The sequence below is a fragment of the Berghia stephanieae genome, chromosome 14 (genome assembly GCF_034508935.2).
Source record: "Berghia stephanieae isolate SIO BIC M18660-M18661 chromosome 14, UCSD_Bste_1.3, whole genome shotgun sequence".
NCBI lineage: Eukaryota > Metazoa > Mollusca > Gastropoda > Nudibranchia > Aeolidiidae > Berghia > Berghia stephanieae.
In genome coordinates, this window is record NC_088373.1 from 14,310,933 (window position 1) to 14,323,343 (window position 12,411).

The window sequence follows — 12,411 nt, forward strand, 5'->3', positions numbered from 1 at the left end:
TTTCCCCCATTAATACACATATTTTTAACTGGTCCCTCCAATGCGTTTCGATCCCTGAAATTTGGAAAACTTCAAAAATTATTCCTGTTCCAAAAAAAGAAAAACTTGAAACTATGAACGATCTCAGACCTGTTGCACTGACTTCAATAGTCATGAAATCTTTAGAAAAACTTGTTCTTGTTAAAATTAGGAATCAGTTTATGCCATTGAGTGATAGTCATCAATTTGCTTACAAACCAGGACGTGGCGTAGAGGATGCCATTTTGCTGTTTACAAACAACATCTACAGGCATCTAGATCACGCTAGGAGCTATTGCAGATTGCTTTTTGCAGATTTTTCTTCAGCGTTCAATACAATGCAACCTCAGTTGGTTGTTCAAAAATTGACTAGTCTGAATTTAAACAAGTATATAATTGCTTGGGTGCTCGAATTTCTTACGGAGAGAGCACAATATGTTCAATTAGGACAAAACAAATCTTCCTGTATAACTACAAATACTGGGGCTCCTCAAGGTTGTGTATTGTCCCCTGTATTATTCACAATATACACGAATGACTGTAGAAGTCAAAACCTGAGTGTACCTTTAATAAAGTTTGCAGATGACACCGCTCTTCAAGGCCTCATAACAAATGGCAACGAAGTGGCTTATAGGCAAGAAATTGATAGATTTGTGTCTTGGTGTGATGCCCACCACCTAGAGCTTAACATAAGCAAGACAAAGGAGCTAGTGATTGACTTTAGGAGAGTGAAGGAACCGATAGAACCGTTAAAATTAAAGGACCAATTCGTCCAGCGAGTTCCTCACTACAAATACCTTGGTGTAACGATTGATGACAGGCTCAAGTGGGATGAACACTTGAAAATAATTAGGCATAAGATGTGCAGACGTACATATTTTTTATCAAAACTCTCTCAGTTTAGAATAGATAAAACCCTCTGCACATTATTTTATAGAGCAGTAATCGAAAGTGTTTTGTCATTTTGTATAACAGCTTGGGGAGGCAATTGCTTAGCAGTGGAAAGGAACAAAATAAATTCAAATATTAAAAAATCCATTAAACGCTATATAAATGATGTTGACGATGTAGATCTTTTATACGAGAAATTTTGTATAAATAAAATAACTAAAATATTAAATGACCAGTATCATCCACTAAGACCATCAATTATTATGTCAGAAAGAAGTGGTCGCCCTTTCTCTATTTCAACGAAAACAGAGAGACACCGAAAATCTTTTCTGCCGTCCAGTATTAGGCTTTATAACAACAAGCAATAATCATTTTATATAATTATTTCTCATTTTTACTTTTTAAAAATATAAATATTAATTTATTTGTTTTGCAATCTTTTCAATTTTCAATTTATAGTGACAGTTTTAACTATTTTACAGTGTTGAAATTATTCATATTATAAAGCGCAGCTCTGGTTATAGAGCTGCTCCTTTTTTATATATATACATCCTATTTCCATTGTATTTTTATCTTATGTGTAAATTATAACACGTCTGTACAAAAAATTTCCTTTTTGGGATGCAATAAAGTATTATTATTATTATTATTATTATTATTATTATTATTATTATTATTATTATTATTATTATTATTATTTTTGGGGGAACGTCACAAAAACCTTTTAGCACAACCTCACAGACTAATGGAGCTAAGATCACATGACCACTAAACAAAGAATGCTTAAAGGGTTTTTACAGGACACAGAAATTTTAAAGTTTTGAAACAGTTACAGAAGGTGTGCATGGTCAGTTTTAGATTTTATCATATCTTTGTTGACAAACTCGTTTGCAACAAAATACAGAAAAGATGCAAACTTAAGTTAATTATGATAACAACAAAGCAAAAATTCTGATTAAAAAACCCAGCAAAACACGCTTTGAAATTCAACAGTACAGGCCAGTGTGTACAATAAGGTATTGTGCTTTTATGTACTGGACTATTGGACTCTTTTGTACTTTGTAATGGATGCATGTTTTTATTGTTTTGTCTTTAAGGGTTTTATGACACTTGCAACACTTTTAGATCATCTTAGTAGCAATAAAAAAGGAGATGGGATAGTCAAAAACTCTAAGATTTATAATTGAAAGCACCTGAGAAAAAGTAAGACAAACAGGACTGATTCTAATAGGGAATAGAAGTAGACTCCAAAAGCATACTATTAATGAATTAATGTGCTTAGTCTGAAATCACCTAAAAGTCCCATTCAGACATAAGCACCGGATCCCACTGATTGTTGTTTGTTTTTAAGGGTTTTACGGCGCTTGCAACACGTTAAGGTTATATCAGCGCCAGTAAAAAGGAAGAAAATGGGATAGTAAAAAGTTCTAAAATTACAATTAAAGCACCCAAGAGAAAGTAAGACAAAGGGGAACTGGAAACAAATAGGGATCAGATGTAGATTCCAAGAGCATACCACCAATGTACATAATTTGAGATCACCTAAAAGTCTCATCCAGACACAAGCACAGGTACCAACTAAGAGGAATGCACTCAAATATTTACCAATCATATAATATAATATGCAAACTAAACATAATACAATGCATAACAGAGAGATGATTTACAAGGAAAAAAATATCATCTCCCAAAACAATAACTATGCATTTGACAGTTTCCCTCCCAGCCAGGACTCCGGAAAGGGCCAGGACAAAACCAAGTAACCTCATTCCAAGACAAAGACAGAAAGCATGTTGGAAAACAGATATAAGGAGATAGAAGACACAGTATGTACCTCCCTGCCCGCAATGGGAGGTCAGGATCCCCACCCAGGGATCCCACTGAGAGGAATACTCTCAAATGTTTACAGAATATTGCATTCAAAGCAAAATACTATACAGTACTATACCAGAGAGATGAATTACAAGAAGAAAAAAAAAACATCTCCTAATCTAATACTATATATTTGACTGTTTCCCTTTCAGCCAAGGACACCGGCCCGGGTCAGGACAATTCCAAGTAATCTCATACCAAGACAAAGACAAAAAGCAACCTGGAAAAGGAAATAAGAAATAAGGGGAATAGAAGAAACAACACAGTAACCTCCCTGCCCACAATGGAAGATCAAAAGACCCTTCCCTGGTAATGGGGATACCCTAATAATCATTAAAACATTAAGCAAGCAAAAAATATATAAACATGTCTAATGGTAACTATTTCCACAAAAACATTTGTTATTGTTTGTTTTTAATGAAAAAAAATTATATTAATCTAAACTAAAATGCCTTTACTTTGGTTTTTCGAGCAAGACAGCCCCATTATCCCCAATAGTGTCCTCTACAGCCTCAGCCTCTACTTCATCCCCTCCTCCATGACCCTCCTTGACCTTTAGGCCCAATTTGGCTAGTTCATTGGCCTGTCTGGAGGCAAACTTCAGCTTGACGGGGTCGTTAACAAAACCGGCCAGGTAATTTTCAATGAAGAATTTGGATGGAGTGACTGGTTTCTTGTTCTGTAGAGATTGAATAATAAAGACATCAAGAGTTAATGTTTTATGTTATGTTTTCTAGGTTTTATAATGTTTAAAACATTATTAGATCATTTATCCATTAGTAAAAAGAACTTTCATAGAATAGTTAAAAGATTCGGATCAAACTTGGCAATAATCTAAGGAAGAAATAAAGAGAGACAAAGGGTATAAATTCAAAATAGATCTGTATCATTCTCATTTTTATTTTTATCTCTTACAATTATTATAATAACTTATCATAAAATTGAAGCATGGGTAATCACAGGCAATGCAGATTGTGGATACAAAAAATATAGATTTTGAATTGTAGTGCTACACAAAAATGTTGAAAACAGAAAACACCAGATAATTTTTAATGTAATGGAAAGAACTGACATTAAATCAGTAACACGTTACTTATGATCAAAATGAGAAATATAATTTAGGAGTAAACATAAGAGGCAGATTAATTAAGATGACTGTGGACAACCATATCAGAAGCAGGCAGACAGGCAGAGAAGCAAGAGTTGTTCCGAAAGAAAATTCAAGAGACAACTTCCTACACAGGGATCAGCTAACACTGAGAGAGATTGTCCTTAAAACTCACCATGAAGTCTGCAGCCGCACGAGACTTTCCTAAAGTTTTCAGTACTCTGTCAGCTGCCTGAAGGTAAATTTGATTTTGGAAGCCCTCTAATAGACAAGCTTTGGTTATATCTGATGAAGGAAATTTGACACTTAGTCAATCGAACATTGGAATCAAATGGCTTCATTATTTATCTATATAAAAAAACCCAACAAATATTGATCCTTTTTGCAAAATTTGTTAAATCGATTTTTATTTGTTAATTATCAATAATTGCCTTTACAGATATTTTTTTTTTTAATGAATACAAATGATATGACTAAATGATTTAGCTATTACTACCTGCACTTCTGTCATTAAAAAGCACATTGAATTGAACAAGATTGATTATGAGGTTATAAGATGTAAAAAATTACTCCCTCAGAGCCATGGGCTATTACTGTTTCTATGGCAGAAAACAGCAAATACTAGATAAGACATTATTCTTTTGCAGAGTAGTTTCATTCGATCTCAACTATCACTGCTGAATGAACAAACTGTGCAAAATGCCTTTGGCATACTGAAACTGTGCCCAATCGGAGCAAACCCCAAGTTGTTTTGCTTTTAAGGGTTTTTACGACAGTTGGGAGACATTAAGGTCATATCAGCACCAGTAAAAATGAAGAAAATTTTAAAAGCACACAAGAAAAAGTAAGACAAAGGGGAAGAGAGCAGATGTAGATCCCAGGAGTAAATTATCATTGTAAGTTTGAGATCACCTAAAGGTCCCATCCAGACATTAGCAAAGGATCCCACCAAGAGGAATAGACTTAAATGTTTACAAATTATTATATAACCAAATCAAAAAAAAAAAAATTACAGTAACAATATTAATAATAACGAGTAAATTTACATAGCAGTTTATGTCGAAACATCAAAGCGCTTTAAAACAATACAGGCTACTACTAATTTAATCACAACTCATACAACATTATTTTATCAATGCAGTTATAAGTAGCACAAGGCACAACTCACAAAAGTAAGTATTCGGTGAAAAGAAATGTTTTAAGACTTTTTTTAAATACACCAACACTGTCAGGTATTCTAACAGACTGGGGAAGGGAATTTCAAATTGTGGGGCCAAATTTAGAAAGGGATCTTTTGTTTTCAGTACAACTAACAATTTTGAATCATGCAATCTCAATTCACACTTCGGAACATAAGGCTGAAGAATGTCTTGAAGAGTGGCAGAAGATTGAAATACATAAAAACAGGTAAGAGTAATTTTGTACTTAATTCTGGCTTTCACAGGTTGCCAATGGAGAATAATTAGCAAAGCTTTGGTGCCATCAAGAGGGGACTCTCCAAGGACCATCTGAGCAGCCCTATTCTGAATTCTTTGAAGTTTGCTTATTTTATAATCTAGAAGACCAGCGAGAAAAGTGTTACAGTAATCCAAGTGGGATAGAATCAGTACCGAAACAATGGTTTTAGAGCATCGAATGAAATAAAAGCCTTGATTTCCCAGAAATTCTAAAAAGTTCAAAATTCAGGATTTTGATGAAGTGGTCAACTTGATGGTTCATGGAAAGCATGTTGTTTAGGATGACTCCAAGGATTTCAGCTTTGTCTGAGACAGGAATAATTGTAATGGATGGTGTCTAAACTTTCTTCAATTTAGATTCAGTTGCAATTAAGATAATAATTTATGTTTTCTCTTCGTTTAACTTCAGTTTGTTAGACACCATCCAAGTTTTAACAGATTCACAGCACTGCTCAATGTCCTCTGTAATAGGAGATGATGGAAGAGAAACCACACTTTTATAGAGCTGTGTGTCGTCTGCATACATATGATATTTCACAGAATGCAGTTGTATCTTGTATCACCCTGCCAAGCGGCATTGTATAAAAGGTACACAATAGAGGACAGAGAACAGATTCTTGAGAGATGCCACGTTTCAAAAGCACACCTTTCGATGGTATTCCATTTACGCACACTGATTGTGTCGTGTCCTGTTGGTCTGGTAAAATTTGAACCAGGATAGAGCTGTACCATTTACACCAAAATTGGTCAAGAGTCTATTGCACAGAAAATAGTGATCAATTTATCGAATGCTGTGGAAAGGTGAGGAGAGACACAATACCCCAGTCAGATGAAATCAGCATATTATTCACAATTCTTAAGAGAGCTGTCTTAGTGCTATAATTTTCATCATAGATTGTTCGTGGCAAGGTGATATTTCAACTGTTTTCAAAAAAATTTGAAAAAGAAAAGGCAAGTTGGATACTGGGAGATAAGTTTCTTTTTTAATTCTCAGAGTCCAAATTGGATTTCTTTAAAAGTGGAGTAATGATTGCTTTTTTTGGAGCAGTCAGGAACTTCGCCAGACGAAAGTGATTTGTTTATGATCATTGTTATGGGTTCCAAAATGGTGTCTAAGCATTTTTACAAAAGGGGAGTGGGTTTGGGATCTAAAGAGTGTGAATTAGAAGGAGAGGATAAAATAATTCCTTTCACTTCCGTCAATGTACCTCAGCGTTAAAACATCATTGAGATATGGTGATGCTAAGCTGTTAGAAGCTGTGGACTGTAAAAAGTAAGAAAAATATATATATATAACATTCAAAATATTAATTTTTGATTATTGCTTTTTATTATAGAGATATGATTTAAAAGGAACAAAATGAAATATCCCCTCCAAAACAATTTTCAAAAAAGTACATTTGACGGTTTCCCTCCCAGCCAGGGTCAGAACAAAACCTAGTAATCTCAATCCAAGTTGAAAAACAGATATAGGGGGATAGAAGACACATCAAGTGATCTCCCTGCCCATAATTGAAAGGACCCCAATCAGGAGCCCAAGCTAAGTTGTGTTGCAAGTTCAAGGCCACTAGACAATGTGAAGTATAGACATGTAAATAATACAATTATTTACCTTCTAAGGACTCTCTGTATTCTTCCAACACTTCGTAAGCTTTGGACCTTCTGGCAAGCGCCTTGGAGTACTTGGGATTTAATTCTAAAGCTGAATTGCAATCTTTTATTACTTGGCTATAGTTTTTCTGCAAATGGGAATTAAGAATTTGCAAGTGTAAATAAACATGAATGAATTCAAAAGTTGCAAATGTAAAAATTGATCACAAAAATATAACACTATCTTTGAAAATATAAGTTAGCATATGACCATGCATCAGTTATGCATCCTGTAAGGCACAAGTACAATTTTTGGACAAAGACAGCGCTGCTTCACACCACTGGGATTTCCAAATGTAACGTCAATCTCAGATAGGACAAGGTAAAATGTGTGCAAATGCTTTTCCAAAAGACATGTCTGATCACTAGTTAAAACCTTCTAAAAACATGATGAATGAAATTTGGGTTTCACTTGTTTTGCTGAAAAAGGAGAAATACTAAACAACCACATTATCATTATCTGTCTTCAGTAATTACATTCAAGCTTTCATTCCATTTGACTACTGTTATTTGCTTTTGGATAAGGTGTTCATGAATATTTGTAACTTAGCCCCTATATAAGAGATCTAAAAAAAATTACTAAACTGAATTTTAAATAGGGAAAACTGTTTCTTTCCCCAATATGCGATAAGTTAAAGCAAAAATAAAAACACAAAGCGCCACATTTTAAATTGCTACTTACAAGACTTTCATAGGCAGCAGCTCTGTTTTGATAAAATGTAGACATGTCAGCCTTGATGTCTGGCGGACAGGTCTTGATGGCCTCTGTGTAGCAGGTAATAGCCTCTTCATACTTGGATTCTTTAAATAAACGATTACCTTTTGTTTTAGCTGTTTGTGCCAGCTCTTGTCGACCCTGACAAGGAAAATAATATGATATCAACATTGCACTGAGAACTTCTAAATGCAATTTCCAAAGAACTACTACAGTTTGTAATATACATTTCTCATTAAGAAATTAAGGAACAGGCAGCAGTGTAAGATAAAGAACTGAACTAGTGTGTATGAAAAGTGCCAGACAAAGCAAGAAAAAAAAAAATCCAAGAAAAAAAAATACAATCCCAAAAAATCAGTAGACTGATTTTTTGGGATGTTTTTTCTCTCTTGTATTTTGCTTTCTTTCTTTGTCTGGCACCTTTCATACACACTTGTTCAGTTCTTTATAGTAAATTTCTCAAGGTGGCAATAAAAACAAAAAATGATTTCTAATTAACTACAATAAAATAGACAGCTATAACTTGAATTTTTTTTTTTTTTTTTTAAATAAAAGAGAAAAGTTTAGGGCAAAGCTTTAAATCACACTTTCTCAACATTGCCCTCCAATGTCACAAGGCCTTTAATGATGACAAAATAAAAAATAATCCAAAGCAAACAATGACAAGACATCACTGCCCATCAATCTCCAAATCCAAAGCAGACCTAAGACTACTATAATTATGTATGAGGTTGTCTGATTCCAGCCTCTAAACAGGTGCAGATTAGTCATTGGAGCTCCTGAAATGAGCAAAGTGCTGAAGTTGAGCCGGGGGGGGGGGGGGGGGGGGGGGTGTGCACTTTCAAAATCACAGCATCATGCAAATGCAAATAATGTTCTGGAGTATGTAATCAACGATATGGTGCTCTCCCTGTGAAGATCTGTCTGACAGAGACAGCACTAGGCTTTTTGAGTCCACCTCAACTCCTGGAGGACCTACCTGGCTATATTAATAAAAAAAGAGAAATTTTAAGAATAATGCATTGTAATGCTGAAGGCATGCATCGCAAGCACTGCAACGATACAGAAAATACAACGACCCATAGAGAAGTGATATGGCCCTCTGCAACTTCTCTACATAAAAACTTTTTGGCCTGCTAGAAGAACTCAAAAAGACGAGTACCTTCATCTTCGAAACAGGACACCAGATATATAGGCATACGAGAAGTTATGTCTCTTAGTCTAGATATTGGATGTGATTATTCTCAGACATGTCTGATTATTGGCAGACACTTTTTTGAAACTCTGCTCTTTTACTTTTAAACAATTATCAAGAGTTCAGAATATGGAAAGTTTCGAGATTCACATAAATCAGTAAAATAAAATATAAATAAAAACCTGAAATTAACGAACAATAAATCAGTCAATGGATAGTAGGTTACTATATGCACAATAAACTGTGACAGTTATGTGGGTGTCATGGCCGAACTGTTAAGTCGTCTGCCTTAGAAGGCTTGTCGGAACCGACGCTAAGTGATCAAATTCTGGTTCCTAGGCGTAGGTGTTCGCCCCAAAACCGACCACACCTGTTTTTTTCCTGTCTTCTTCATACAAAACAATACAATTTATTACCACACTTCCACAAAGCTAGATCCACCAACATATTATTTGAATCAGAGATGTAAATAAATATCAAAACAAGGAAGTAAAGATGGTGGAAAATTATCTAGCTCATATATGAATTTTAAGATACACAGATATCGGTTTGAATAGACAGATCGGGTGGGTTATACCACCTTTCATTTTATTATTACCGGCCATCATCAATATCCCCAAAATTGTGGTCAGAATGAACAAATTATTTTTTTTAAAAGGAGATCAATAAAGTTAACAGGTAGGTAGGAAGTGAAAATTTTAAAGGTTGGTGGACTATGAACCTATTTGATGATTAAAGTTTCGTGCTGGTTGAAAAAAGAAGGCGAATTGCCAGTTTGACGTTTTAGTTCAAAGTGTCAAAAACTTACCATTGATTCATTTGCTTTTTTTCAAAAGGCTGGATTTGGCATTTGATCACTATTTACTTTCATCTTGTGTTAAATATCACTTGATATTAAATGACTTGGGACACAAATAACTAATGGCATTTTTTCAGAATATTTGGTATTTTTCACACCACGTTTGGTATTTTGCATAAAACATTTCTGCAAACTTGATAAATGTGTCTGCCAATAACAAAAAGGCCAGTCTTTTGGATCAGCCAATAATCAAGCAGAGTGTCTACGTACACGGTAACTTTAGGCAGTTTAGTGAGCAGCAGCAGTGGGAGTCAAATTGTGACCCAACTCGCCCATAAGAAAGTTATGACTGGAAATTGCCGTTCGCTTTTAATAAGTTTTAGGGGGGGGGGGGGGGGGAAGGGGGGTTCAATTAAAGATGAATAACTTCGTTATAAAGAAGAATATCGCAGATATCTTGGTATCATTATTTTCGTTACCAACCGGGCACCTAGCCTCAGGATCTATGTACACGGTAACAGTAACATGCATGGTAACCTTGAATCTCGCCTTTAATGGGTTATATTGTATTGTTTGATTTTTTAAAAATAAGACACACATACACATACAGAGCGAGGTCTGTCCATTGCATGTATTGCAGCGGCAAACCAGTTACCGGAGTTACCGTGTAAGTAGATCCTGAGTAGGTGCTCGGTTACCATGTACATAGACACTGCCAAAATAAAAAATCCGGGGTTTTTTTTATTATTTCCAGACAGGTGTCTGCCAATAATCAATTTTTTTCTTTATCGTAAAGATGGTACTCAGATCTATTTTTACAGTTTGTTTCAGTACATATGTTGCAAATCCATTCATGGGATTTCTCTTGTCTCTGAACTAAATCAAGCCCAAGCACCTTGGCCCAGGCCTCCACACTGAAATACTGCTTTACTGCTTTGCCTCAGGAATGTTAACTTCCTGATCTAAGACCTGCATTGATAGGTCCTTTTCTGAGTCTGAGGATGGAATTTTTGAGAGGTCTTTTAGTCTTGGACTTTGGACCTCACACTCACTTGGATCAGCATCCGCCACAAGTAGCAGAATCATATGAAATCGTAAAAAGAGATCTGAGTACCGTCTTAAGGGACTGTAAAAATAGCTATTGAGTTTCTTTATTGGCAGACATGTCAGAGAATAACGAAGCCTATAACTATAATCATGGTCCAATGTTGCCATAGCCATAATCCTGGACGTCTCGTCAGTCTACTTTCACTTTGACTTTGACAACATTGAAGTGATGGCGACGGTCATCACCGGTAAAGAAGATGCCTTTGCTCGGCAGAATAAAAACAAAAACAAATAAAACATGTCATAACTAGATACTGATAACTTACCAATGGCTCCTCTGGTTTTGCTTGTTGCTTTGATTTTGATGCTGGAAGGGCTTCGGATATGGGATCATCATCCTTGTTATCTTTATCCTTGGGCTTGCGTGATCTTTGGTAGAGCCAAAGACCTGCAAGGCCAAGGGCTATCGGAGTTCCAACATATAAAGCGATATCCCTTGCTGTCCACGTTTCTGTAGCACCAGAATCGGCTGGAACTGAAATCGGTGGTGCCGGAACTTGAGATGAAGTATTCACGATGACTCGGGATAGTTCCTCTGGTGGTTCCAGCAACGACATCTTCGGTTGGTCGATGGAATCTTTTTAGTCAAATTTCCCAACCGTGTTCTTATTTTTTCTTCGAGATTTCCTCACGTGGTAACGGAAGCTGTCATCGTTTAGTAATGTTTATGAATATAAACCAACAAATATTATGGTCCAATAATAATTCCAGTGTGACTTGCTTCACACAATGAAATTATGTGATAATACTCACTGTAATCGCGAATGAACAAATTAGATGGTGACCGACGTAAACCTATTTGCAGGTCTGATAATCGAAATTGTGGTGAGCCCATTGTTGTTACGGAAATCGTCCTTTATACTATCTTAATTCAAGCACATAATTGCTTTCGGTTATCAGACTTGCTAATATTATTATGAAGATGTTAATACATTAAAGTGTCGTTGGTGAAGTGATGAATGAGAGAAATATAAAAGCATCCGTTTTATAAACTAATGAATAATAAAACACTTTTTTTGAGAAACCGTGCATGCTTCGCAGGGCGGTTGGAAACAGTTTCAATAAAGTCATGAGCTTTTCATTCACTGTCACTAATCCAGTTACAAATTACTATCGCTGTCGCTTGACTTTTATCGAAACCGATAAACTAAGCAACCAATGTTGGAGCTTAGTTGTGACAACAACCAGTCTCCTGATGTCCGACAGTAGACGATTAGATTGTCTTATTTTTTCTTTTTTTTTTTTTTTTTTTTAAATTTCTTCCTTTCTTGGCACAATCTAGAGAGAGAGAGAGAGAGAGAGAGAGAGAGAGAGAGAGAGAGAGAGAGAGAGAGGGGGGGGGTGAGGAATGGGTAATCCGCAGACACATACAACATACCCCCATTTTCCCATGCTAGCACCGTTAAAGGGGTGGGCGGTTTGGGTCTAATTATCAAGAAAATCCTTTAAAAAATTACTTTTGAGATTTTGGTGGAAAACAATATTTTATTATCTTAGAAATAATATTATTGACATCCAATTTCTCAAAATAGGCTATCTATAAGGCACGAAAAACAGTCCAAAAGGGTACAAGTGGTAAGAAAAGTATGAAAAACGGAA

At 35.5% G+C, this 12,411-nt stretch overlaps 1 protein-coding gene across 1 annotated transcript in view; it reads right to left on the reverse strand.

Moving 5' to 3' along the window:
• The window catches only part of LOC144959959 (mitochondrial import receptor subunit TOM70-like), a 25,948-nt gene extending 14,491 nt beyond the window's left edge, over positions 1 to 11,457 (reverse strand). The window contains exons 1-5 of the mRNA XM_078892837.1: positions 11,079 to 11,457; positions 7,679 to 7,852; positions 6,959 to 7,085; positions 4,065 to 4,174; positions 3,240 to 3,460 (exon numbers count right to left, since the gene is read on the reverse strand). Coding sequence (XP_078748963.1) covers positions 3,240 to 3,460; positions 4,065 to 4,174; positions 6,959 to 7,085; positions 7,679 to 7,852; positions 11,079 to 11,369 — 923 coding nt within the window. The 5' untranslated portion in view covers positions 11,370 to 11,457. The remainder of the gene's footprint in view (positions 1 to 3,239; positions 3,461 to 4,064; positions 4,175 to 6,958; positions 7,086 to 7,678; positions 7,853 to 11,078) is intronic.
• Positions 11,458 to 12,411: the final 954 nt, after the last annotated feature.